We start from the raw sequence: 26852 nt of genomic DNA on the forward strand, positions 1-26852 counted from the left end.
GTAACATTGCTTTCTGCGAGTGACAGGAATCAATTCCAGTTTCAAAGCCGATAACGGAATACATGTAATTATTCATTCATTGATTATAATTGGTTGCATGTATTAACTTCATTATAGTTTTAGATTTTAAATTTCTTTCTTGCATTGAAACTATTGTGAATTCTTAAAATTGATATTTAGTTTTCGGTCTGTAAAAAACTAACCTGTATTTGTATTTTCTACTTAATAAATACCACCGATAAAAGCCTTGAAGAATCATGAAACAAACATTGATTACAAAAGAGATTTATTTCTGGCTGTTCATAGGTGTCAGAGATATACTGGTCTGCCATCTTACTGTCGACTGGTCAATGACTTCGCCAACCCTTGCTGCAAGAAACCAGAGTGTAACCCACCTGGTTCTACTGGAGTCATTGATGGACAGCACCCAGTTGTCCCTGGTGTATCTCCCTCACCAACTGCTGCCCCCAACCCTCTTCTGCCATCACCACTACCCCAATCTAGTCGTAAGTATATTTATTATCCCATTTCTGTCATTTACTCTACCTTGAACTAGTCGTAAATATACCCATCTCACCTGCTATTGCCCCATAACTTACTTATCTATACTATTTCGCAAGATCTCAGAATTTGGCTTTTGACATGGTGTACCTACAATGAAGTGACATCGTATCTGAGTGCATAATCATTGTTTTCCTTTTAGAATATTGTGTCTACAAGGGAGCTAACTACATTCAGGGACAGACTTGGGAGGATGGCTGCAACTACAAGTGTCGCTGTGATGACTCCAGTCGTGGAATCTACACCTGTCTAGAGAGGTTTGTGAACTGACAGAAGTAGATAGTCAGTATCATTATTTGCTCTGTAACAGTTATTAAGGACGAGATTCCCTGTAATTCTCTTCTCATCTGAATGTTACAATATCTATAGGAATAAGTTGAGGGAGCTGATACTAGTACATAATCTTTGAATTAAAATGGAAATATAGGCTTATCACAGGACAATGGAACAGCATTTATTCTACAGAACTTCGGTAGTTGAATGCACTTAAATATCCGATGAGGAGGTTATTTCTTAATAAATGTAGTACACTTATTTCTAGTATACATGTAATATTTACAGGTGTGCCAAATTTGACCAAATGAAGGAAGGTTGTACACTGATTTCTGACCCTGAAGATGGCTGTTGTTTGGTACCTGTCTGTCCTCGTCCTACCCCTGGGCCTGGACAAACCAACCCACCAGGCCCCACCCCCGTCCCCACCCTCTTGCCCCACGGCTTCACTGGACAAGTCCACTTACCAACTCCAGAACCAGTCCCAGGACAGCCATTGCCTACACCCAAATACCCTCTTGGTAGGTATTGTGTTCCTTTTAATGGCTGCACCAGTGTTCCTAGTCACACACAGTTGTGTGATTCATTAAGAACTGCACAATTTTCACACACAAAAAATGCCAAGTATGTGACCCGTAGGCACAGGTATCATTCTAAACGTTTTGACAGTTTGCTGAATTTGGTGAAAACATTTTTCAAAATAACATAATAAAGTCTTTTGTGATGTATAAATCAGAAGAAGGGTAAACTTTAATCATGATTGATTTTGATTGGAAATTTGTATAAATAAACATGAACATTTCCATTCAAAGGAAATTCCCTATAAGTTTCCTGACATCACCCTATTAGAAGAATAAGAGAGTACCAAAACCCAGCATGCAATAGTCACCAGGAACATAACTATGCACTTTATCAGAAAGTAGATATCACTTCAGGGTACAGCACTAGCAGAGTAATATTAAGGATTTCAAGTCTAGAAATCAAAATTTTGAGATGTACTCAAGGATGAAAAATGGTCACAAATTGATAGACATGGGAGGTTATTTGATGGGGCACTGTAAAAGTATTTTTATAAGAGGTTTCTATTTTCATGATTTTTGAGGATGGGATTAAACTGCAACAAATGCATACTTGGAAAATAAAACTGATAAAAAACAAAAATTCAGCTTATGACCTGTGAAAAAGTACATTCTTTTGTGACAAACTTTTGGCAAACCATGCAATTTTGAACTATCAAAAAAGACAATTTTAGTAGGATTCCAGTGAAATATTTATTAGATGGAAGGGCTCCAGTTTTATCTACAAGGACAACAAGGAAAAAATGTTTAATTCTGACAGTGTTATATAATAAGATATCTATCAATGAAAGAATTTTTAAAGTGTAAATATTTAATAAAACGGCCCTTATTAATTGTAGTGGTTGTATGGTGTATTTTCATTGACTGTGTTGTATGTTACAGGGTATTGTTATTACAAGGGAGACACATACACCCAGGGCCAGACCTGGGATGATGGCTGTGACTACACTTGTGTGTGTACCAATGCCTCCACTGGAGCCTACAAGTGCAATAACAAGTAAGTCATTTTCTCCCTTTGCAGTGTGATGACAAGTTATCCCTTCCCTTAGCTGAGTCAACAAGGGATAGGGGTAATATTTTCTCTTTTCCTCTGATTTTGAGTTCCAACAAGATTTTACTCAATGTGAAAAAAGGAGTATTGGGGATATTTGTTCTGAGTCTGTTTGGATGAAATCATTTCCTACAAGTTCACATACTGGTTTAGAAAGCTGAAAGTAATTGACAAAATGGAAAAGTGAAGCAAGTTTTTGACTATTGCCTTTTGCCTCTTGTGGCTTTCTGTTTCGCTATCAAAGTGATAAGCAGGAAAAAAAATTCCAGTCATCTAACAATTATTAAGCAATTATACCTTCAGTTGACTAAATCCCAGTTAACATAGATATAGTTTCATGGATATGTGGTTTAGGATAGTGTTCTTGTGTTAAAACATGAAGAATAATTCTATTTAAATAGGTGTCCACGATTTGTTGAGCTGCCTAGAAACTGTCGTCTTGTTAAAGACCCAACCAATCCATGCTGTAAAACAACTGAGTGCTACAACAACCCAACTCCAGCTCCTACTCCAGGGAATTCCCCCATCCCTGGGGTCTCGCCCAACCCCACTGGAGCGACTGGAGGATTCACTGGAAATGGCCCATCTCCTTCACCAACACCAGGACAGCCAAACCCAGTCATCACTCAATTACCAGTACAAACACCTAGACCTCAGGGACCCTACCAGCCAGTTGTAACTCCTGGTCCTCTTCCCAAAAGTATGTATATACCTCTAATATCAGGTTTACTAGTAGGTGATTTTACAATGATATGTGTCAAAGGCTTTATGAGAAAGGCAACTGTGCATTTATATTTCTCTTCTTTTTTCCCCCTTTTTCGGCAAATAGAACAAAACTTTCAGCTCTGTGAGAGATAGACATATTTTTGTTGAATTTTAATGTATGTGGTGTTTTATGTATATGTGTTATATTATAAATATGTAATATTTCAGATGTATGTGTATACAAGGGAAAGAGCTACACCCAGGGACAACAATGGTATGATGGCTGTGACTTTACCTGCATCTGTGAGGATGGTACTGGAGGTGTTTACAGATGTAACAATAGGTAATGAAAATCCTGTTTAATATCTTGATTTATTTTAATCAGATTTAATTGTTTAAAATATCTAAGAAGATTTAAGTTTTAACTACCATTGTTTCCTTTGTGTTTTGAAGACATTTTAGCCTAAAATTTATACATTTATGTTGAAAGAAGAGGTTGGGGGAAAAACAAGTACCAACATCTGGTTTAAAAATTTCTTTAAAGTTGAAGTGGTTCTTCCTGTTATTTTCAATCTTTACATTGAGTTAAGATATGACCTTTACTTACCAACTTCTTGTGTTTCCTAGGTGTCCTCAGTATGCTCAGCCAGCTTCTACTTGTACTATGGTACCAGACCCTAAAGACCCCTTGTGCTGTAAGAAACCCAGCTGTCCAACCAGTCCAAACCAGCCATTCCAGACAGAGCCACCAGCCCAGGTGATTGGAGGTGTTGTCACTCCCAAACCTACAAGCCCCAACTATACTCCAGGCATTTATACAAATCCGCCAGTCATTGGAACCAATCCTCCACAGGTTACAAACTCACCAAGGCCTGGTGAAACTAATCCACCATATAACCCTACAACGAATCCTCTCATTCCGACACCCCAGCCTCCAACTATACCCACCACACCTGCTCCTATCTACAGAGGTATGTCATAAGCGCATCATAGAATGAAAAACACCATATAAGTAAAGTAAGAACCAAGAACTTCAACATTAACCACACATTCTAACAGTAATATCATCAATGACCCAACAACTATAGTAATTACATGCTAATATGAAATGAGCCTACCTCCCATAACATTTCAAACCTATAATCTAAATGTATTACTTTAGTATACTGTTCATAAAACATTACTTTAAAAATAACACCAACTTACCACATATGAAATCACATATAAGAAATACAACCAAAACTGCTTTGTCCGATTCTTTTGGTTGGTAGTATGTTGGTTTCTGTTTCTGAGACAACCTAATACACTTTGTGTTGTCACACCAACAAACGTCAGTGTTTTAGCAACATACTATTGTTTCATCTGTTTGGTACCAGCGTCACCATCTTTCATTCTTACCTTGATTCTGTCCGATAACCCTGTATACTATATTTATCTAACAGTAGCCAGTGACAACCCATATTAGTCTGGAGAAGTTAGGGCTGCAACCTGCTCTTATCACTTATTAGAAATACCCAACTACAAGAACTCTCCTATCGATAGATACCTCTATTGTTATTAGTACCAATGATGATAGAAGAGGAAAAAATGATAGAAGGGAGAAATAATGATAGAAGAGAGATGACATTAACTGCTCTTCATGAACTCTCTGCATGAAATGTTTTATTTTGTAGAGAACATGTGTGTTTACAAGGGTAAACAATACGCTACTGGTCAGAGATGGCAGGATGGTTGCAGCTATGACTGTATCTGTCAAGATGGCAAAACTGGACTCTACAAGTGTGACCAGAAGTAAGTCAATCTTCATATATACTTTAAGAATCCATCTTTTGGTCTTCACAAATTTTGTCAGATTATCAACTGTAAACAGATCAGTGCTTTGATGAATATGCCCAGAATTAAATTAACTGTATTGTAATTGTGAGTACCTTGTAATGCTTTTTAAAACTACTAAAATGTTAATGTGAACACTATATGGGTACATCTTTTCCATAATTAAAATGCTGCCCACCTCTCAGTTGGTAAAAAAATGTTTGTATTCAATATATCACAAGATCCCTCTACAGCAATAGTTCATATTAGACTTTTGTGGTCACCGGTTAAAGTTAAAGGTCAAAGGTCATAATTGACCACTGGCAACTTTGAAGAATTATACATATATCTAAAGTGATTATTTTTTTACCTTGTTATAAGGTGTACACAGTATACCGACCTACAACCAGGTTGTCAGCTGGTACGAGATGTATACAACCCCTGTTGTATGAAGCCATACTGTGCTCCTACAGATCAACCACCTGTCATCACCATCACTCCTCCTCCCGGCCAGGTGGTCACCAACAAGCCAAGTAAGTTCACACTGAAGAATTACTCAATTTTATGAACTGGTTATACATTTACTTTAATAAAAGAAATGATAGTCCAGACTAGCTGTAGTATTTACTGCTAATTCTTGGTCTTCTTCAAGAAAACTTCATGATTTTTGAGAAAACTTTTTGCTTTAATTTTTAACATAATTTTCAAACAAATTTCTGAAAATTGCATGTCTGATTCTTGGAAATAGTTTGATTTTTTTTTCTCTCACTTTTTCATGGAAACTGTGATAATGTTTCCAGCTGATAACTGAAAGTTGGCAAAAATCTTTCCCACAGATTCATCTACAAAATCTTTGTAGTCTTTATGTATGATTTTTCCTACATATTCTTGAGTGTTGGCTAACAATCACCCATCTCCCACCACCACCACCTCCCACCCCTGATACTTTGAAACTATTTACTTGTTTTTCCACGTGAGTCCTGATAAATGAGTTTGTTGTTTCCCCAATACTTTCAGAGAACTGTATGTACAACGGTGTTGAATACAAGCAGGGCCAGACCTGGGCTGATGGCTGTGATCTCAACTGTATTTGTGAGGATGGAACAACTGGATTCTACAGATGTTCAGACAGGTAAATCTGTGATTTTAGATCTCTACAAATGTTAGGATAATGAGTCAATACTTTTAGATTCTACAAGGGTTTCGACAGGTATGTATTACATTGTGGACTTCTACAAGTGTTTGGATATTGAGTTTTAATTTTAGATTCTACAAGTGTTTGAAATTTTGACCTTACGATCTATTTTATTCCTTGGTGAGCTTTGGATGAGACTTTCAATGCCTCTATTAACATCTGCAAGTTAATGAGGGATCATTCAAGAAATATCAACATAGAAAAATAGATCAATCAGTTTGTTTGAATACTGTAAAGGTCTTTTTTCTCAGTTTTATTTTTCCCAATTTTCGAGGATGAAATAAATCTTAAAAAGAAAATGGTCTGTTTAATGACTTCTGTGAAAAAATCCTTTCATTTTGCCCCAGATTTTAAGTAAAAATGTGAAAATTTGAACTAAAAAAAAAAGAAAGAGAAAAAAATACCTTTTTGCAGAAGCAGAGATATCTTTGTAGAACTGTATTATGGATACCATCGGTTACAGATGTCCCCACTATGGTGCCCTACCCGCTGGCTGTGTTATGGAGACAAGTCCCTCAGACCCTTGCTGTCGTCGCCCCAAGTGTAACCCTAATCAGATGGTCAGGCCAACCTTGCCTTTTGTAGCACCAACCCTGCCACCTGGTGTGACTGGCCCAGTGCCCACACCCAAACCAACCCCCATCGACACTGATATCTACACCAATCCACCACCTATCATCAATGGTGTTGGCAAGCCAAAGGATCAATGTAAGTTTCACTCTTGTAAAAAATTAACTTTGAGAGAATACAATCTCATAGATAAAATTTTGATATCGTTAAAACCAGAACAAAATACAATAAAAGATTTATTAAAATATTTTTGAAAAAGTACAAGGAGAATAAGACCAGGTGTTTGGGAGGAGTAAGAGTATGCTGTTATTGCAATTTCAAGAACAACCACGCTTGCAGCTGTTTTACAACTCATCAGTCACTTAGAACTATTGATATTGCTGTTTCTTTGATCTGAAAATAAAGAATATGTGTTGTCTGTTGATGTGTTATTATCACATTCAAGTACGGTAATAAGTCTCTCTTTTTATATCGGTTGATCATTTGGTTGACACAAGAATTCACTGCGATTCAATGAAAATAAAACTCCCACAAAAATCAATTATTCTACAGTAAGAAGTTCCTAACTCTAAGGATGAGTGTGATGTATTGCTGGTTAAGTTGTAAGTTTCTGTTAATCTGTGGTAGATGTTACTAGTTAAGTCTAAGGATGAATGTAGTTTATTGCTAGTTAAGAAGGGAGTTTCTGTTAATCTGTGGTAGATGTTACAAGTCAAGTCTAAGGATGAATGTAGTTTATTGCTAGTTAAGAAGGGAGTTTCTGTTAATCTGTGGTAGATGTTACAAGTCAAGTCTAAGGATGAGTGTTGTTTATTGCTAGTTAAATAGGGAGGTTTTGTTAATCTGTGGTAGATGTTACTAGTTAAGTCTAAGGATAAATGTAGTTTATTGCTAGTTAAGTAGGGAGTTTCTTGGTTTTAACAATACCTATCAAGGCTAACACAAAAAGTCTTTTTTTTTCAGATAAGTGTATGTACAAGGGTATTGTTTACAACCAAGGTGATACATGGCAAGATGGATGTGATCTGGACTGTGAATGTATTGATGAGCACACTGGCCGATACCGATGTGTTCAGAGGTGGGTGTTGGTCAGTGTAACTGACCAGTAAACGCATACTGTGAACATTTGGCGCATTCAGATTTCAGCACATAATCATTTTTTTTTTTTCAAACTTGTGAATCAATCATCTATAATTTAATAATGTTTGTTGGATTTATTGCCCTGTGAATAGCCAAGACCACTTTGAGGTGTGACTTCCTTGTAGTAACTGGCGACATTATCCAGACACTGCAATAAGTGCATTTAGATGTGAAAAATAATCAAATTACAAAAGAATGTATGTGTTTACAGTATATACATTAACAGCATGCCAGAAAAAGGAATTATCAATTTTGGAATCCAGGGGCTAAGTAGATATTCGAAGAGGAATTCATCTACAGGGAAATTTCTTTTTAATGAATATCTGGTGAAAAATATTCAGTAAATAAACCATGCATTAAATGGATTGTTTTTTTGGTGGGTTACATTGAGTTTTTGTGTGTCTGATCTGTAGATGCCGTGCCTACAATGTTGTGTCACTACCTCCAACCTGTAACCTCGTGGTAGACCCTCAGGACCAGTGCTGTAAAGTACTACAATGTGTGGAGCCTGTCACTCCTGCCCCAACACCATTTGTACCCTTCGGCACACCTGGCGTTGGCACTGGACCCATCCAGAGCGGAACACGACCACCCTACACTGGAGCGCCCACACCCAGTCCCACACCTGGTCAAACCTACCCACCCAACTACACTGGAACCTACCCACCAAACTACACTCCCTATGTCCCACAAACCTATTTCCCACCAGGGTACACTGGAACCTACCCACCAAACTACACTCCCTATGTCCCACCAACCTATTTCCCACCAGGGTACACTGGAACCTATCCACCCAACTACACCCCAGGTCAACCCTACTTCCCACCAGGCTACACAGGAACCTACCCACCAAACTACACACCAGGAAAACCCTACTACCCACCAGGTTACACAGGAACCTACCCACCAAACTATACCCCACCACCAAGTTACAGACCCAACTATACTCCAAGGCCTACACCAGCTCCAACACCAAAACCAAAAGGTAATCACTACTTATATCAAACCAACACCTTTTTTGTGATATGTTACTTTAATTATTCTGTCGTAAGTCTAGTAGGCCAAAATTTCAAAGTTGTTAAAAGCCTAGAAGTCCAACACTTAAAAAATCTATTGTAAGTCCAGGAGGCCAATGCTTAAAATCTTGACTGGAAATTGGGAAATGGGTTTACAACATGAACTGAAACTGCAATAGATGTTGATAGGCTTATCACCAGATGTATGTCAAAATTAATCAGTTAAATGTATGACTGTATTGTGGGCATATTAGATATAATTATTGAGGCTGTATTTATATTGCAATAAATTAGTTATTTTCAGGGAAATTTATTTATTAAAATTTTCTGTAAATGTTAGGTTTCAAAAGATATCATTATAGATAAATGAAATGGTAGATGTAAGTAAAAGCAGCTTCAGAGAACAAAAGGGTGTACTTGGTATGTATATGATAAGATTAAATTGATTAATTTACATAAAGTTCACAAGAGAACAATTTATTATTCTTTTTTCCTAATTCAGAATTTTGGACTTGTTTGGGCCTTAACTGCCTTTTCTATTGACTTTATGGTCAATAATTTTCCCTATGCACAAATTGAACTATTTAGTTTCAAAAGTCTAATTCTCATTATTGGCAATTCCCTCCAGAAAATTTCCTTTCTAATTAGTGTATTTTCATCCCAGAATGCGACAAAATAGTGAAATTCCAAAATGATTCAAAAACGCTTTCATTTCAGCTAAATAAGATATTTAGTGATTGCTTTGTTGAAATTGTAAACAGATGAGCTTTGTGTTTTCAGTGTGTGTATACATGGGCAACACGTACACAGAGGGACAGCAATGGTATGGTGACTCTTGTTCTACAAAATGTGTCTGTGAAGATGGTTCCACTGGCTACTACAGATGTGTTCAGAGGTAAGTCAGTAGGGAAGCATAAAAAAAACAAAGTCAAAGTCTCTCTGATTTAAAAAAAATTAAAAAAAGCATAATTGTAATAAATTTTGAAAGATGTAATGTGAAAAAAATCAGTTTTTCAGCCAAAATTTTTAATTGGTCAATGAGCCTCTGATTTATGAAAATGTTGCACAAGTTTTACCAATATTATATCTTTTTTGGAATTTAGGTGTGCAAGTTATCCCAACTTGCCATCAAGCTGTACTTTAGTGCCTGATCCTAAGGATCCACAGTGTTGCCAGGTGCCAAGATGTTATCCTGGCACAGGTGGAAACCCCACAATTAACCCCAGCTCAGGGCCCGTCCTTGTCACAGGCTTCCCAGGAAAGGTTACTGGTTTTGGTCAGACAACACGCCCTCCTGTAACGGTACCACCAACCAGCAACCCATACAATCCTATTAACACACAACCTCCAGTAGGAACAAATAGACCATACTCGCCTATACCAGGAGTTTCCACACCACAGCCGATACCAGGTGTCAGTCCAAGCCCAACCCCTAGTGTAACACCTGCACCAAGTGAGTGGGCCTTTAGTCTGTATACTTATAATTTTGCAGATGAATTTACAACATGAGTGCCTTGTATCTCTGTGATCAATATAGTACCTCCTGAAGGGAGAGCATATAGTCGCATATTTGTCCGTCCGTCCGTTTCTTCATTCATTTGTCCATAATTTTGTCTAGAGCATATCGCAAAAACTTTAAGAGATATCAACATGAAACTTCATAGTTAGATAGATCTTGATAAGGAGAAGTGCAATGTACAAGAATCATAACTCTCATTTGCATCAGTTAAGAGTTATTGAAACTTGATTTATACATTGGTCGTATTAAGAGAATGTACAGTATACCAAGTTCAGGGCCTGCAACTTCTTCATTACAGAATTATTGTCTTTGATTAAATATTGTGTCCAATAAATTAAGTTTTAGGGAGCATTCATCAGTTTTCCTGATACTCTTGTTGATGTCGAGCAATGACAAAGAAATGACATCATTAACTCCTTGGTTACATAATGATCTCATAATGAGGACCATAGATAAGGACCCATAACTTAAGGATAATGTGGGAAAGCATTTTTTCTGCAAATATTTGCCAAAACAAAAACAACCATCAATCTTAGAAAAAACAGAATCTTAAATTCGTTTCAATGTCTTGAAATTCACCACAAACCTTTCTCATTAGCTCACCTGGGGCTCACTTAAATGAAAGATTCTTAAACTCCAGAAATAAAGAAATTCTTTGCATGGATGGTAATGGAAATGCAGCCTTATTTTATAGAAATGTTTTAATTACATTACTTATAAAGGTTTCTGTTTGACAAACCTGGAGTCTACTATTTGGAAAAGCTATCTGATAACATGAAACAATACCACGTTATGTTACATTGCTTTCAATTAACTAGGAACTTCTTGACAATTTCTGAAAGAAAATAGTACATAAACTAAAGTCAAATATTTTATGTTATTGATAACCTGGATTTAATGATAAATGTAAACACAAGGTATATTTTAACATTCTGGATGCATATAACAAACAAATAGAAAAAAAATAGAAGGTTCTCCTTCTTTAAGTGGTTTCTTTAAAGTACACTTGATTTTGTGTGTTATGACTCGATACATAATGTAAAAATGATTTTAGTCAGTAATAGTAATGATATTACATTTGATGTTTCATTATTACAGAGGTATGTATATACAAGGGCAATGCCTACCAGACTGGACAAAGATGGCAGGATGGTTGTCAGTACAACTGTATCTGTGAGGATGGCATGACAGGCAAATACGTCTGTACAGAGAGGTAGGTATTTCTGACAATATAATAGTATAGAAATTTCACATGTACAATATCTAGGTAACAAATTTATTGATCAGTAAACCCAGGATGCCAACATACAAATTTTGATCAAAAGTCAGGTAATGGGATAGTATTTGTGTCTAATTTTACTGAACAGAAGAAACAAATGTGGATATTACCAGATATAGCCTTATATGTATGTTATATATATGGTATACCCAGATATTTTTGCTCCATGTTATTTCCCCCTGGTACCTTTATACATGAATTCACCTCTATTTTGACCTCTGAAGATTATATAAAAGGGTTATGAAAGTGTAACAGATTTCCATTTTGAATTCACCCTCCATGTTCATATATGAAAAAAATGAAAATCTAGATGGGAACAACAGTTTATAGTATATACCACAAATGTTGCATATGCTCTTTGAGGTTCAAATGTAGCATCTAATTGTGAAACTCCGCTATTTTATGGTACTGATACTGTGTATATGTTGAACAGTGTGTGCCACTGTCCTGTATTTCTTGTGTATTTTGTGATACCAGTGCTATACTTGACTGTAAGATTTGGCCATTCTATAATACTGATGGTGCATGTGTATTTCAGGTGCTCCGTATTCCCACAACTTCCCCGTGAGTGTCGACTACAGAGAGATCCTAAGGACTACTGTTGTATGACGCCTGTATGTGATTATGAACCAACCACAACACCCCCACCAACTCTGTTCCCTCCCAACACCAACAACCCACCAGGAACAGGACCAAGTGCCTCACCCAGACCAAATGTCACACCACCACCAGGTACATTGCACAACTATTCAGTTTTCTTTTCATCCCACATTGTGCATGATTGATATGATTAATAGCAATAAATATGTTACAATGTACAGCTTTTCTAGACTTACTTGGTAAACACTCTAATTATCTGTTTTTGGAGGAATTACAGTATTTATGGTCATGTAAGCCCCTGTCCTTAGGGTAAAATTTTAGTATTAAATTTAGGTGGGGCCTTGTGAACTACTTTTCTCTTACAATTTTTAAAATTGATGATTTTGCAAAAATGAAGAAGGGATTTATTTGTTGGTAGAGGCTTATTTACAGATTAATATGGTACTCCAATGTTGAACTAGACATTTTGTTTCCAATTATTCTGTCAGTGCTGTTTGAAAGGTTCTTGTGTTTTGGAGGATATTGTCATTAAAGAGGTCTGCCGTTTCTTTTTCAGCATTCTGTCTGTATAATGGTGTACCTTACCAGCAGGGACAGACCTGGGATGATGGCTGCAAACAGAAATGCAGATGTGACGAAGCTTCCAAAAATATCTATACCTGTTTTGACAGGTAAAAACTATGAATTCAGAATTCAAAAGTAAAACATTAACCATTGTAAAGTCTCTAAATTCCTTAGGAATTTGTTTTGGTAGATGGAATCTTATTGTCTGTTGTAAATGACCTTGTCTGTTGTAAATGACCAATCTTATTGTCTGTTGTAAATGACCTTGTCTGTTGTAAATGACCTTGTCTGTTGTAAATGAGTTTGTCTGTTGTAAATGACCAATCTTATTGTCTGTTGTAAATGACCTTGTCTGTTGTAAATGACCAATCTTATTGTCTGTTGTAAATGACCAATCTTATTGTCTGTTGTAAATGACCAATCTTATTACCAATCTTATTGTCTGTTGTAAATGACCAATCTTATTGTTTGTTGTAAATGACCAATCTTATTGTCTGTTGTAAATGACCAATCTTATTACCAATCTTATTGTCTGTTGTAAATGACCAATCTTATTGTTTGTTGTAAATGACCAATCTTATTGTTTGTTGTAAATGACCAATCTTATTGTCTGTTGTAAATGACCAATCTTATTACTTATCTTATTGTCTGTTGTAAATGACCAATCTTATTGTCTGTTGTAAATGACCAATCTTATTGTCTGTTGTAAATGACCAATCTTATTGTCTGATAATGATGACCAACTCTATTCTCTGATGTTAATGGCCAATCTTCTTGTCTGACAGGTGTAAGAGTTTCCCTGACCTTCCACAAGGATGTACCATGGTTACTGATCCAAATGACCCCTGCTGTCAACTTCCAGAATGCAGCAACATACCAACAGCTTCCCCAACCCCATATGTTCCTGGCGGAAACAGTCCCACTCCAGCTCCATCACTGAACCCTACTCAGTTCCCCCCAACCCTCCCTGGAGGACAGCCTGTCCCCACAGACAGCCCCTTCTACACCCCCTCTGCTTCACCTACCCCTCAAGGAAACACCACCCCAAATCCTTATGCAGTTCCTACTCTTCCAGGAGGAGTGATTAATGGTGGAAAACCAACACCAAGCACAGGAAACAACCCATTCCCTCAGCCCAACCAGAACCCTAAGTCAGGTGAGTTGTCAAATAATATGTCTTTTCAGATAATTACAAGGTGTCAACCTGTTGGCCTAATATTGAACATTAAATTTACACATGAGATGTATCTAAAGATTTATTAAGTATTAAATGATATTCATCAAAACTGTATTACAATTTCATATCTTTGGAATAGTTCCATAATAATTTACACATAAAATGCCTGGAAACTGATAGATGTGGGTCAGCTTATTACTAAAAAAAAGTGCTTATTGCTGAAGAAATTTATTATGTTCATACTTTGATTAATCATTGTAGACCAAGATAACAGTTATCCTGAAAGAACATACTGTAAAATCATGAATTTTCATGGGCCTCAAATTTTACAACAATATACATTTTTGTTGGCACTTGATTTTGTGGATAAATATAAATCACTAAATCCACTTGTACTAAAAGTGCATGTTAATTTTTGGCCGGGTTGCTCATAATGCAAATTCGGGTTATAGTATGGTGAATGTCGGGCGGGTGGGCAGGGAAAAGGGCTACCAGTTTTGTAGAATCAACTCCTCCTAGAGTTTTTGATGTAGAAGCTTGAAACTTTGTAGGATATTTATATATATGTTGCAACTTCTTTCTTCAAATGCCCTTCTTCTGCACCAACTCATACAACACAACCAAACTTTCTCTCTTATAACAAATATTCTACATACTCAACAAATAAAAAATTATAAGTACCATATAACATTGCACTCATCCCACAACCCGGCCAATTGTGGCTTTGCCCCATTTTTGTCATAGTTGTCACATTGTGGACTTATGAATTTGTGGATTAAGAGTCACTACAAATTCAATGAAAATAAGACTGCACAAAAATTAATGGTTTAACAGTATTGTTTAAATTAGAGATTAGAAAGGAGAACCTATAGTTAACATTTCCCAGCATGCAGTTGTGTTTAAAGAGGTAGGGATATGCTCCTGTCAACATATTTTCTGTTTCAGGTAAATGTGAATACAAGGGAAGTCTGTACAACACTGGAGACAAATGGGACGACGGTTGTAGCTACAAGTGTGTATGTATCGATGAAGTCTCTGGACGATACACCTGCACAGAGAAGTGAGTCATGTCGATCCTGTATAGTTTGGGGTTTTGAGTTTGGAAAATTAATAATACATCTTCACAGAGAAGTAATTTATTTCACTGTGAGAAGTGATTTCACATTGATACGAATCTTGTAGTTTTTGGTTGAAGTGAGGAAAATGAAAAATGTGAAATTAAATTCATGTTCTCGTGAATTGTGTTGTTTTGGATTGTGATTCAGGATAGTGCCTCATAATAAACTTTCTTTATTTTACAAAAATTGTGAAGCAAGTTTATCCAGCTTAGGTTAATTAAGTTAATAGTGAAGAAGACATTCACACTCACAGAAGTAAATTTGTGTTGATAGTAGGAACACCTCAAAACTGAAAGAAAAGAGTATACCATACTCCTGCACAAAGAGAAAAATGCACAGTAATATATTTGATTTGTGATCTCTGCATTGATTTGAAATTTGAACAAACTGATGATAAACACTGATTTTGCTCAATCACAGATGCCCACGTTTTGCCCAACTGCCAGTATACTGCTACATGGTACAGGACACTAAGGAACCATGCTGTAAAGTGCCGTATTGTCCCCCACAGAACACTCCCAACCCTAACACTCTGCCCCCAACTCCACCTCCCACTGGGCCTAATGGTAAAACTCTGTACCCATTGCCGAGCAACACACCAGGTGTACCTACACAGCCACCAACACAGGCACCTAGAGGTAAGATGTTTGCTATATTTATTGTCAAAAAGATAAAAATCTAAATGCCGGACATATGTATTTGTATAGGATAAAAACAAAATTTGTTTCGCTCATATTTCTGTTATATTTAAATCAAGCAAAATGATGTATGTCAAGGGTTACTAACTCGTTGTATTGTATGTCTAGGGCTGCTAACTCCCTGTGTTGTATATCAAGGGTTGCTAACACCCTGTGTTGTATGTCTAGGGCTGCTAACTCCCTGTGTTGTATATCAAGGGTTGCTAACACCCTGTGTTGTATGTCTAGGGCTGCTAACTCCCTGTGTTGTATATCAAGGGTTGCTAACTCCCTGTGTTGTATGACTAGGGTTGCTAACTCCCTGTGTTGTATATCAAGGGCTGCTAACTCCCTGTGTTGTATATCAAGGGTTGCTAACTCCCTGTGTTGTATATCAAGGGTTGCTAACTCCCTGTGTTGTATATCAAGGGCTGCTAACTCCCTGTGTTGTATATCAAGGGCTGCTAACTCCCTGTGTTGTATATCAAGGGCTGCTAACTCCCTGTGTTAAATATCAAGGGTTGCTAACACCCTGTGTTGTATTTATAGGGCTGCTAACTCTCTGTGTTGTATTTATTGGGCTGCGAACTACCTGTGTTGTATTTATAGGGATGCTAACTCCCTGTGTTGTATATATTGGGCTACTTACTCTCTGTGTTGTATTTATAGGGCTGCTAACTCTCTGTGTTGTATATATTAGGCTACTTACTCTCTGTGTTGTATTTATAGGGATGCTAACTCTCTGTGTTGTATTTATTGGGCTGCGAACTACCTGTGTTGTATTTATAGGGATGCTAACTCTCTGTGTTGTATTTATTGGGCTGCGAACTACCTGTGTTGTATTTATAGGGATGCTAACTCCCTGTGTTGTATATATTGGGCTGCTAACTCTCTGTGTTGTATATATTGGGCTGCTTACTCTCTGTGTTGTATTTATAGGGATGCTAACTCCCTGTGTTGTATATATTGGGCTGTGAACTATCTGTGTTGTATTTATAGGGATGCTAACTCTCTGTGTTGTATTTATAGGGATGCTAACTCTCTGTGTTGTATTTATAGGGATGCTAACTCCCTGTGTTGTATATATCTTTTCATGTAAACAAAACTTTACTTACTCCCTGTCATATATGTAAAAAGTTGCTAAGTTCCTTTATGGTTTATGTTACAGAGGGTTGTGTAATGAATGGGAAGCTTTACACTCAAGGCCAGACTTTCTATGATGGCTGTCAACAGATCTGTGTGTGTCAAGATGGCAAAACTGGTCATGTTTCATGTAGAGAAAGGTGAGTGACTTTAATATTGATTTGGCATTGTTTAAGATATTCACTATCACATAGTAAGAGTCCAATTCTTTGACATTTGAAATTATTTTGTTTTCTATTTTTTGATTACTTGTTTAACTATAATCAAACTCTCCAAAACTGTTCAGTATCCTAATTACGGTCTGTATAATGGGATCTTGTACTATTAACATCTAATATTGATCATTCCACTTACCAGTAATTTATGTGATGTGTGTAAACACATTAATTATATTGATTGATTAGTCAATGTTGGTCTCCAGGAAAATGTTAACTGCTACCTCTACACGGTCATCTTCTTCTGTAACGTTTACACTGTAAATAAGTACTGAAACACCTTTCTTGTATTAACAGATGCCCTCAGTATGATACCAAGAACCTGAGCCCTCTCTGTATCCTAGTACCAAGCCCCAAGGATCCATTGTGCTGCAAGATTCCCAAGTGCGAGGGACTGAACACGCAGCAACCTCCTGTTATCATTGGCCAGAACACTCCATCACCATCTCCCACCAGCTCTATCCTTCTGACTCCACCTCCAGGCCAGACCTACACCAACAACCCAGTCACACAACAACCTCCACCACGTAAGTATGGACAACTCCCATCAGCCCTATCCTTCTGACCCCACCCTCAGACCAGACCTACACCCACAACCCTGTCACACAACAACCTCCACAACGTAAGTATGGACAACTCACATCAGCCCTATCCTTCTGGCCCCACCCACAGACCAGACCTACACCCACAACCCTGTCACACAACAAACCCCACTACATATGGACAACTCTCACCAACACAATCCTCTTGACCTCGCCCCCATGTCAGACCAGCACCAACGATCCTGTCACACAATTACCTCTTCCATTTAAGTAAGGACAACTCCCATCGCCCCTATTCTCCTTACTCTGTCTCCAGATCAGACCAGCCATAGGGCCATCCCTCCACTAGAAGTTACTCCCCAGATTTATCTTCCTCATAAGTGTTCTTCATATCACACTTACTATATATACATTGTTTTTTCCCCACGTAGAATGTAAACTGTTAAATTTACAACTTATAAGCTATGTACTTTTCTTGTGACAGAGGTTTGTGTGTACAAGGGAAGACAATACAGTCAAGGCCAGAGGTGGCAAGATGGCTGTGACTACACTTGCGAGTGTGTGGATGCCAGTATTGGTCGCTACAAGTGTGTCCAGAGGTCTGTAGCCTGTTTAATCTACTTGGGGAAAATTCTTTCTATTTGTAATGAGATATTTGAATGCATATATTTATATATAAGCATTGTTGTACTGCATTTCAGTTCCATCATATGTAAAGCCCCCTGTCTGATAATAAACCTACCCACAAATACATTGATATTCAGAACAGCGTTATTTCCTTGTCATAATCCTAGGACTTTAAGTCAGGAGTAATGATAGATAAAAATTTGAAATTTTGATTTCAAATAATTAATGTCAACTCCTGAATTACAAAATTATATTTTTAACATTTGATAGGTGTACCAACTTGGTTAATGTGCCATTGAACTGCCAGCTGAAGTACAATCCCCAGGATCCATGCTGTCCAAATCCTGACTGTGGATCAGTTCCCACTCCAGGACCAGGCTCCACCTTCCCACCAGGATATAACCCAACTCCAAGCACCAGCCCTCCAGCAGGTAAGTACACCACGAATACACATTTTCAACTCCTTAAACTTCCTAATTTCAAGTACCAGCCCTTCAGCATATATATAAGTACATTGCACAAAGATTATGTCTGTGTTGTAGCTTTGGTAAAAAAAGTTTTTGCTTGCTATACATTACTCTGAATTCCTGATAATTCCGCCTTTCAGAATACTGTATCTACAATGGTGTACCATACCGTCAGGGCCAGAGCTGGGACGTCGGCTGTGAGAAACGCTGTGTTTGTGAGGATGCTACAACAGGCATAGTTAACTGTGATGAGAGGTTTGTACAGTACGATCTCTAATGTAGAAGTCTAATATTTCTGTTTTTTTAAGTGTGATTAGTGTAAATTTTAAACAATTTAACAATCAGAAACATGAATATGGAAGTCTTTATAAAAGCAATATTTTTGTTCTTGTTCAGGTGTCCCACCTACCCAGCTTTACATGAAGGTTGCCGTCTGCTGACAGATCCAAACGACCAGTGTTGTCAGGCTCCTCTGTGTATCAACCCTAACCCATCCAACCCCTACCAGGTGGTGACAGGTCCCAAGGGAACCTTCACTGGAGGCACCCCAATAAACAACCCTAACCAGCCGGGCATCTCCATCAACGCACAACGTAGTAAGTTAAAGTATTTGGTCAATGTGTATAAAGTGTTGAATACAGCCTCTGTCACTCAGCTGACGGAGCATCCTTCTTTGGTTCAGTTCTATCAAACATGGATTATCACTCTTAAGACCTAGTTAATTCCTGTTGTGGTCTACAGATAGACTGTGTTCTATGTACTCTGTTACATTGGTGCCACACATATTCCCCAAGTTGAAGTGTTATGAGCTGAGTTTAGATTTTTGAAATCTTGAAACACAGGGAAATGATGTAAAAGGAGTTTAATATAGTCTCTGACTCTCATTTGAGGATGCAAAAATAGGCTCAGTTGGTAGAGCTGGCAATAATCATGTGGGGTCCTAGGTTGGATTCCTGTCAGGGCAACCAACAGGAATATCTTGTTCCCCAGTGGAAGCCCTTCTGTATTCCGCTGCATTTTATCATGAAAGGGGAGTGGGCCTTTCACAGATTCAGGAATTTTCTTCTGTGTTTTCTACTGAGGGGAGATTCTCATTAATGATGAAAGGAATTCTTTAGTTAGCATTTACCATTCAAGTCTTAATTGAAACTAATGGTTTTGTTGATCTCTTCCAGATACTTGTGTGTACCACGGAAAGAGCTACAACCAGGGAGACAAATGGGACGATGGTTGTCTCTACCAGTGCGAGTGTCTCGATTCCTCCACAGGCAGATACAAGTGTACTGAGAGGTAGCTGTCATAAAGACTTAAGTTTCACTGCTGTAATAGAGACAGTTGGTGACATTTTATTTGAGAGTTAAAAAAACAGTCCATTTACAGATCAGATACCCCTGCCAAGAACCTATTTAGAATACTTAGCAAAAATGTCAATTGAATACAGATGATGTTTGTAATATTTTTCTTGGGATATGTTTATAATTAATTGTGGGTTCGAGGAAACATTTGACAAATGATAGACTATTAGTACGGAGAATGTTTGGAAATGTGTGACATTGATTGCTGTCAGTATGGAGAATGTATTCATTGTTGCTATTCCACATGTTAAAGAGTAATGATTCTATATCATGTCTTAAAGACACACCTGTTGTTTACACCTGTCCTTTATAATACTACAGAACAATTGATTAGCAGTTTTCATTCTACAATGAAAATTTAATTAATGTTTTGTTATTATTTCCATTATGAATTCAATTTTAATGTAAAAGTCCACAACATTGCATTGGCATGAACCACAGTTTAAACAAATCATTACATTTTCAGATGTCAGAGAAATCCCCAAGTGCCTTCCTATTGTACTCTAGTACAGGATCCTAATGACCAGTGTTGCCAGGTGCCATACTGTCCACTCCAACAGACCCAGCCCCCTTTCAGTGGCAGCAGTCCAATCCCTGGCAGTAACCCCAACCCTACACCCGGAGGTAGCAACCCCTACAACCCACAACCCATCCCAGGACAGCCAGGATCTTACACACCCACCAGTACGTATCATACACTGGAAAAACTTAAAATGGCCAAAGGTTATATAACATGTTAAGATAATTGTTATGTGACATCTGATGAATAATATCCCAATTATTTAAGGAGTAATTTTCATTCCTTTTCACATCCAAAGACACATCTATAACATTATAAATAATTGAAACTTATCCTATAATTAAATCGAAGAGTGCGATATTTTCGACATTTATAATGATTCTTTTATTTGATAACTTCTTACATTACTGTGTTGGCCAATCCAACATGATGTATCAAAATAATGTCAATTTTTTTGGTATGGAGTGGTAACGTGAAAAAATTGACAAATGACATGGTTATGGTTATAGCAGTATAACAAATATTCCTTGATGAAAAAATATATATGTGGATATCAATATTAGAATTTGATTTATATTGTGATTGCATGTTCAACTCAGTGCTATATATTTCACAATTTCATATACCTCACGGTGGCGAAGGTTCTAAAATTATATAATCAGATTTTCATGTTTAGAAATGTTTTAGACTGAATACATCAATCCTTGTGTGTTCTGTCAGATATGTGTGTGTACAACGGCCAGGTGTATCGCCAGGGACAACAATGGTATGATGGCTGTGATCTGATCTGTCGCTGTGAGAACTCCACAATGGGCTTCTATAGGTGTCAACAGAGGTATGCCTCAGCCAGGCATATTAATCAAATAGTATAAAAATTATATAAGAGACATATTGTCTGACCTGTCTATAAAGGCCTCACAAGGGTGCAGAGAAAGTTGGTCTTTACAGGCAGGTGACCACTGTAAAGAGCTTTACTGTTAATTTGAATAACAATGGAAATTGAGACTTTATAAACAGGAGTCAGAATAAAAGGTTATTTTCTTCATTTCTTCCTCCATGAAAATTTGGTGGTGTAGTATTTGCCATACCTTTCATAGCAAAAATAGCAAAAATAAGACTTGGTTGAAAATAGGCTGTTGTATGGTATTTGTTATTTAGAGATGACTGTAGATGCTGGTTTAACTAATATTGACCAAATACATACAAATACATACAAATAAATAAAATTTGCATTCAGACATCTTAAGAAAACAAAGTTCCACGTTTATCTTCGAAAGAAAACATTCTTAATATGTGTTTTACATTTCAATACAGATGTAGCAAGTACAACAACCTGCCCTCGGGCTGTACCCTGACTGCTGACCCCAAGGATCCACAGTGTTGCCAGGTGCCCCAGTGTCCCCTACCTCAGCAGCCACAGGGTGTCAGTCCTACCCCAGGACTGGTGTACCAGCCCTCACCTGTCTACGGTGGAATCACTGGAATTGGTCAGGCAACAACCCCACTGCCGACTCCGCAACCAACCATGATTGGACCTGGTGGAATCCCAGTTCCTGTAACTCTGCCTCCTGGTCAAACACCCAAGCCTACTCCAGCTCCTACACCAGGTGAGACAACCAAGTCATGTAACCCTCCTACTCCTTCAGGTCAAACACCCAGCCCAAAGCCCAAACTGGCCTCTGAAAAATTTTATGGTAAATTTCTAATTCTTTTTATGGTGGATTTAGCCTCGGATAAGAAATAGAATGGTTAGATTTAGCACAAATAAGACACTGGTGATTGTTTGTTTGTAAGTATACCACATTTATTCAGTTATAAGCCCATGCTTGTTAATAAGCCAAACAAAATATTTCAAAAGCATCAATTGTCCTGTGACAAGTGCATATGCTTTGAGTCAGTGATAGTGTATCAGTCCCTGTGTTTTTTTTAGAGGGATAACAGGGGTAAGGAGAAATAGACTCTTGACTTCTGTGTGACAAATTGTATCATATAAACTCCATTACAGGATGTCTGTACAAGGGTAGACTCTACTCCAAGGGACAAATGTGGGATGATGGCTGTGAATATCATTGTGAGTGTCTGGATGATATGACCGGCAGGTACAGATGTACCCAAAGGTAAGATAATGCCTTAAGTCTTATCCAATATGTATGATAGAAAAATTTCAGTGATGATATTTCTGTATGGTGTCCTTGAATCATGAAAGAAGTTATATAGTGTCCATGAATCGTGACAGAAGAATTTAACAAACTCGTTCTTTACTTAGAAATGTTTTTTCTAGAATTTGAAAGAAATGGATATTGTAGTCTTTGTTTGTATCAGGTGCAATAAGTACCCCAATAGTTATTGTACTCATTTTTCGTTTCAGGTGTAACGAATACCCAAATCTGCCCCAATACTGTACCCTAGTAAAGGACCCACGTAATCCTTGCTGCCCGGTACCGTATTGTGACCAGACAAACCCCAACGTACCCATCCAGACAGTACCACCACAGTATCAACCATTTACAAACCCAACTACACCCAACCCCTTCGTCATTCAACCCCAAACCAATCCACCAGTCGGAGGAAGCAGGCCCCCACAGACCGCCACCACTGGTATGTACAGACTAATTGCCCCTTTCTTAAAGCTGTAAACAAAGATTTTGTTTGAATTCTAACAAATGAAAGAAAAGTTGTGACGTCAAACACAAAGAATTTGAATTTTTTCCTTAAAAATTGCCATCCTACTCTTTGATGGACATAATTACATTTATTATTGACCTGACCTCTTTACTTGCAAATAGAATGGAAAACAGCTTATTTTAATCATCAGTATACAGAAAATATTGTTTGTGACTTTTGATTTTAGTTCCAATTTTACCATATATGGATGGATATATAATTGAATTGATATGAAATCAGTGAAGACAAAGTCATAACCAATACTTTTGTTCTGAATGTTAAGGGTACTGTGTGTACAATGGAGTGTACTACAAGCAAGGACAGTCGTGGAATGATGGTTGTAAGCGAACATGTACTTGTGATGACAGTTCACAAGGACTATACAGCTGTAAACAGAGGTAAACATAATCCCATCAGCAGAATTTTTTTGTTGATATGAATCTCGGGTGATATCCAAATGATATGAATAGTTTGAAATATATACTATAGTTCATTACATGATTAATTCAGATATGTTGTGCTGACTGTCAATGTTGTCGTTTTGATTGAAACTTAGAATATTGATAAAGATTGACTTATTATAAAGCAGCTTTTTTTTTTGTGACAAACTTTTTAAAGGATTTTAACATGATAATATTCCGACAAATTTGTCTTTGCAACATATGCATGTTAATATGATGATGAAAATTTGTTCTCTGATACAATGATCTTGGTTCACAATTTGTTGCACTAAAATATGACTCATGTTTTTGATGACATCTATTACTGACAAAAATTTTATTATAACCAAAGAAAACAAATGATGTATTAATTTAACTTTGATTATGATTTGATAATTGAAACACTTTTACTGAAAACATGAATGTACTGTAAAGTCCTTAATTTTTGTGGACATTTATTTTTGTTGATTTCTTGGATACACTAAATCCACAAATTTATATGTCCACAAACTGTTGATATTGGTACAAATAGATTGTTTGAGCTATATGTAGATAAGTCGTGAAATAAAATATCAACAAAAGAAAGATATTTGAGAAAAACAAGGAAATTGAGCCCCACAAAGATATATAATCTTACAGTATGTTCGATAAATCCCTATCCACTGACTTCAAATCAAAACACTGTCATTGACACAAATTTTCAGACAGAATGAATGACTTGATGTTTCTCTTTCCAGATGTCCAACATTTGACTCTTTACCTAACACATGCCACCTGATTGCTGATCCAAATGATGCCTGCTGTGTGGTTCCAGACTGTAACACCTTCCCGACACATGCACCCCGTCCCACATCTCCTGGTGGTGTACCCATACCAGGTTCCACTTCTCCTCTGCCTATTGTGATCCCCACACCTGTCCAGCAATCCTTCACTGGAGGTAGCCCAAGCAATGGAAACCTCAACCCACAATATGGCGGCACCACAGGAAACAACAGTCAGTATACTTTTCATCAAAGCTGCTTATCAATATTTCATCATTTTTGTATAAATTACATATATATATTACAAATGAATTACATGAAGACGAGGCTAAGTATAAACACGAAGGGTCTGCTCAGTCTTTCAGCTTGCTAAATTTGTGTGTATTGCCCAAAATGTAACCAAAAGCTACCAAATTTATACATTTACTGGTAATCTTTTCAAACGCCTGGTAAATCAAGCATAACTATCGAGGCTTTTCGTAGTCCTAACTATTATATCACATTCTTTTCTCTGTTTGCATACTTACATTAGGAAACATTGGCCCAGGATTATTCAACAACACACCCCACCTCTCCTCAAATATAATTGTTTTAATTGTATAAAATTTTATGTTCCTGCTTGTGAGATAAATTTCTATTTTCAAAAAAAGAGAAAAAGTTTTCTTGTATTAACTTTCTTTAACATTTATATCAGCAACTCACAAAAGTTATTTTGATAAAAATGATTGGGAAGTTTTATGTATAGATGTTGTTCTTATATTAGAATGCAGAGGTATAAAGATTTGATGTGTTGATCAATTGTGATTACAGAGGCTTGTGTCTACAAGGGACAGATCTATCACCAGGGCCAGAGCTGGAATGATGGCTGTGATTATAAGTGTACCTGCTATGACGAGGAGAGAGGCCAGTACAGATGTAGCAACAGGTGAATGTGAATCATTGAAGGGAATTCTTGTGTGTAGATTTGATTAAGTGAAAGTTGTTATTGGAGAAGAAATTACAAATGTGAAAGTTGTGATCGTTGGAAAATTCACACAGGTGAATATTGCGATTAGAAAATTTACACTGGTAGATGTTGTGACTGAAGAAAGATTTTACCAATAAACTCTAAACAGCTAAAAGATGTGATAAAAAATCTAGCAAAAGCGGGAAGGATAGTTACATAATAGCGTACACAAAAATATCAACCATTTACAGGAGAGATGTTATTGTAAATTGTTTATGTGTGGTATATTTCAGGTGCCCATCTTACTACAACCTTCCTGCCCAGTGTACCTACATCCCAGATCCACAAGACACATGCTGTAGGAAGGCTTCCTGTGATCTTAACCATACACCTCCACCTACCACACCAACCACACCATTCCACCTGGTAACGGTGCCTGCTGTATACCCAACAGCCACTGGTACTAAGCCCCCAGGTAAAGAAGACTTTTGTAGTGCTGCATGTGATTATTCTGTCTACCTATTAGTACCAAGGGGTTCATCAAACTTTCACTCAAATCATCTCTTTATTACTTTCTATGTTTCATCTTGATGTAGCATGTTTTAACAATAGCAAACATTAACAGATTAAATTTATATTCCTACCATACTATCGAACCATCAAGTTCTTCTCTTATTCAAATTTTGGTGGTCAGCTCTCAAGGTTAGAAGATTGAAGGTTATACATCTGTATTGAACTTGATGGTGATCATTTTAGTTAAAATGCTGAAAGGTCACATTTGACCACTTTTGGTTTAGGATTTGGTCCATAACCAGACTATGGTTCCTTTGCATAAAGTTTTACACTAGTTAGATCTATTTAGCCTGTGTATGTACTAATGTAGTTTGATATACATAAATGACACCTAAGTTGTTTTGTTGACAGATATGTGCAAGTACACTGACAACAGTCTACATGCCCAGGGAGCCAAATGGGATGATGGTTGTAACTACAGATGTACATGTATGAATGCCACCTTCAACATCTACCGATGTGACCAAAGGTAAAATTGTAATAAACTTTTGTGTCATATTGTTTAATCTGCATGATGTACCAGTAACTGTGATAATATGACTAGAGTTTATGATCGCATGACTACCAAATATCGTCATATGACTACCATATATGGTCACATGGAAAACCCTAATGCTCACATGAATACTATTTGGTTACATGACTTCAATGTCAGGTAAAATGACTAGATTATATGGTCACTGGTATGCAGTGCACTCACTACCTTGCTGTTCCTTGGGTGATTAACCCTGCAAACAAAAAAATCATTTGATACACATTTGCAA

At 37.2% G+C, this 26852-nt stretch overlaps 1 protein-coding gene across 1 annotated transcript in view; it reads left to right on the forward strand.

Moving 5' to 3' along the window:
• Positions 1-26852, forward strand: part of LOC132560404 (uncharacterized) — a 49095-nt gene that overhangs the window by 14252 nt on the left and 7991 nt on the right. The window contains exons 24-62 of the mRNA XM_060225071.1: positions 307-506; positions 704-818; positions 1123-1355; positions 2295-2409; positions 2865-3163; positions 3397-3511; positions 3796-4139; positions 4833-4959; positions 5362-5513; positions 5998-6112; positions 6639-6883; positions 7709-7823; positions 8299-8870; positions 9682-9796; positions 10005-10354; positions 11519-11633; positions 12238-12431; positions 12856-12970; positions 13649-13745; positions 13842-14019; positions 14986-15100; positions 15579-15796; positions 17004-17118; positions 17491-17720; positions 18220-18334; positions 18633-18781; positions 18970-19084; positions 19226-19425; positions 20005-20119; positions 20651-20868; positions 21425-21539; positions 22019-22311; positions 22710-22821; positions 23073-23302; positions 23652-23766; positions 24546-24802; positions 25380-25494; positions 25809-25990; positions 26440-26557. Coding sequence (XP_060081054.1) covers positions 307-506; positions 704-818; positions 1123-1355; positions 2295-2409; positions 2865-3163; positions 3397-3511; positions 3796-4139; positions 4833-4959; positions 5362-5513; positions 5998-6112; positions 6639-6883; positions 7709-7823; positions 8299-8870; positions 9682-9796; positions 10005-10354; positions 11519-11633; positions 12238-12431; positions 12856-12970; positions 13649-13745; positions 13842-14019; positions 14986-15100; positions 15579-15796; positions 17004-17118; positions 17491-17720; positions 18220-18334; positions 18633-18781; positions 18970-19084; positions 19226-19425; positions 20005-20119; positions 20651-20868; positions 21425-21539; positions 22019-22311; positions 22710-22821; positions 23073-23302; positions 23652-23766; positions 24546-24802; positions 25380-25494; positions 25809-25990; positions 26440-26557 — 7038 coding nt within the window. The remainder of the gene's footprint in view (positions 1-306; positions 507-703; positions 819-1122; positions 1356-2294; positions 2410-2864; positions 3164-3396; positions 3512-3795; positions 4140-4832; positions 4960-5361; positions 5514-5997; positions 6113-6638; positions 6884-7708; positions 7824-8298; positions 8871-9681; positions 9797-10004; positions 10355-11518; positions 11634-12237; positions 12432-12855; positions 12971-13648; positions 13746-13841; positions 14020-14985; positions 15101-15578; positions 15797-17003; positions 17119-17490; positions 17721-18219; positions 18335-18632; positions 18782-18969; positions 19085-19225; positions 19426-20004; positions 20120-20650; positions 20869-21424; positions 21540-22018; positions 22312-22709; positions 22822-23072; positions 23303-23651; positions 23767-24545; positions 24803-25379; positions 25495-25808; positions 25991-26439; positions 26558-26852) is intronic.

Source organism: Ylistrum balloti, unplaced genomic scaffold, assembly GCF_031769215.1.
Source record: "Ylistrum balloti isolate Yb309-2 unplaced genomic scaffold, AGI_CSIRO_Ybal_v1 Utg371058, whole genome shotgun sequence".
NCBI lineage: Eukaryota > Metazoa > Mollusca > Bivalvia > Pectinida > Pectinidae > Ylistrum > Ylistrum balloti.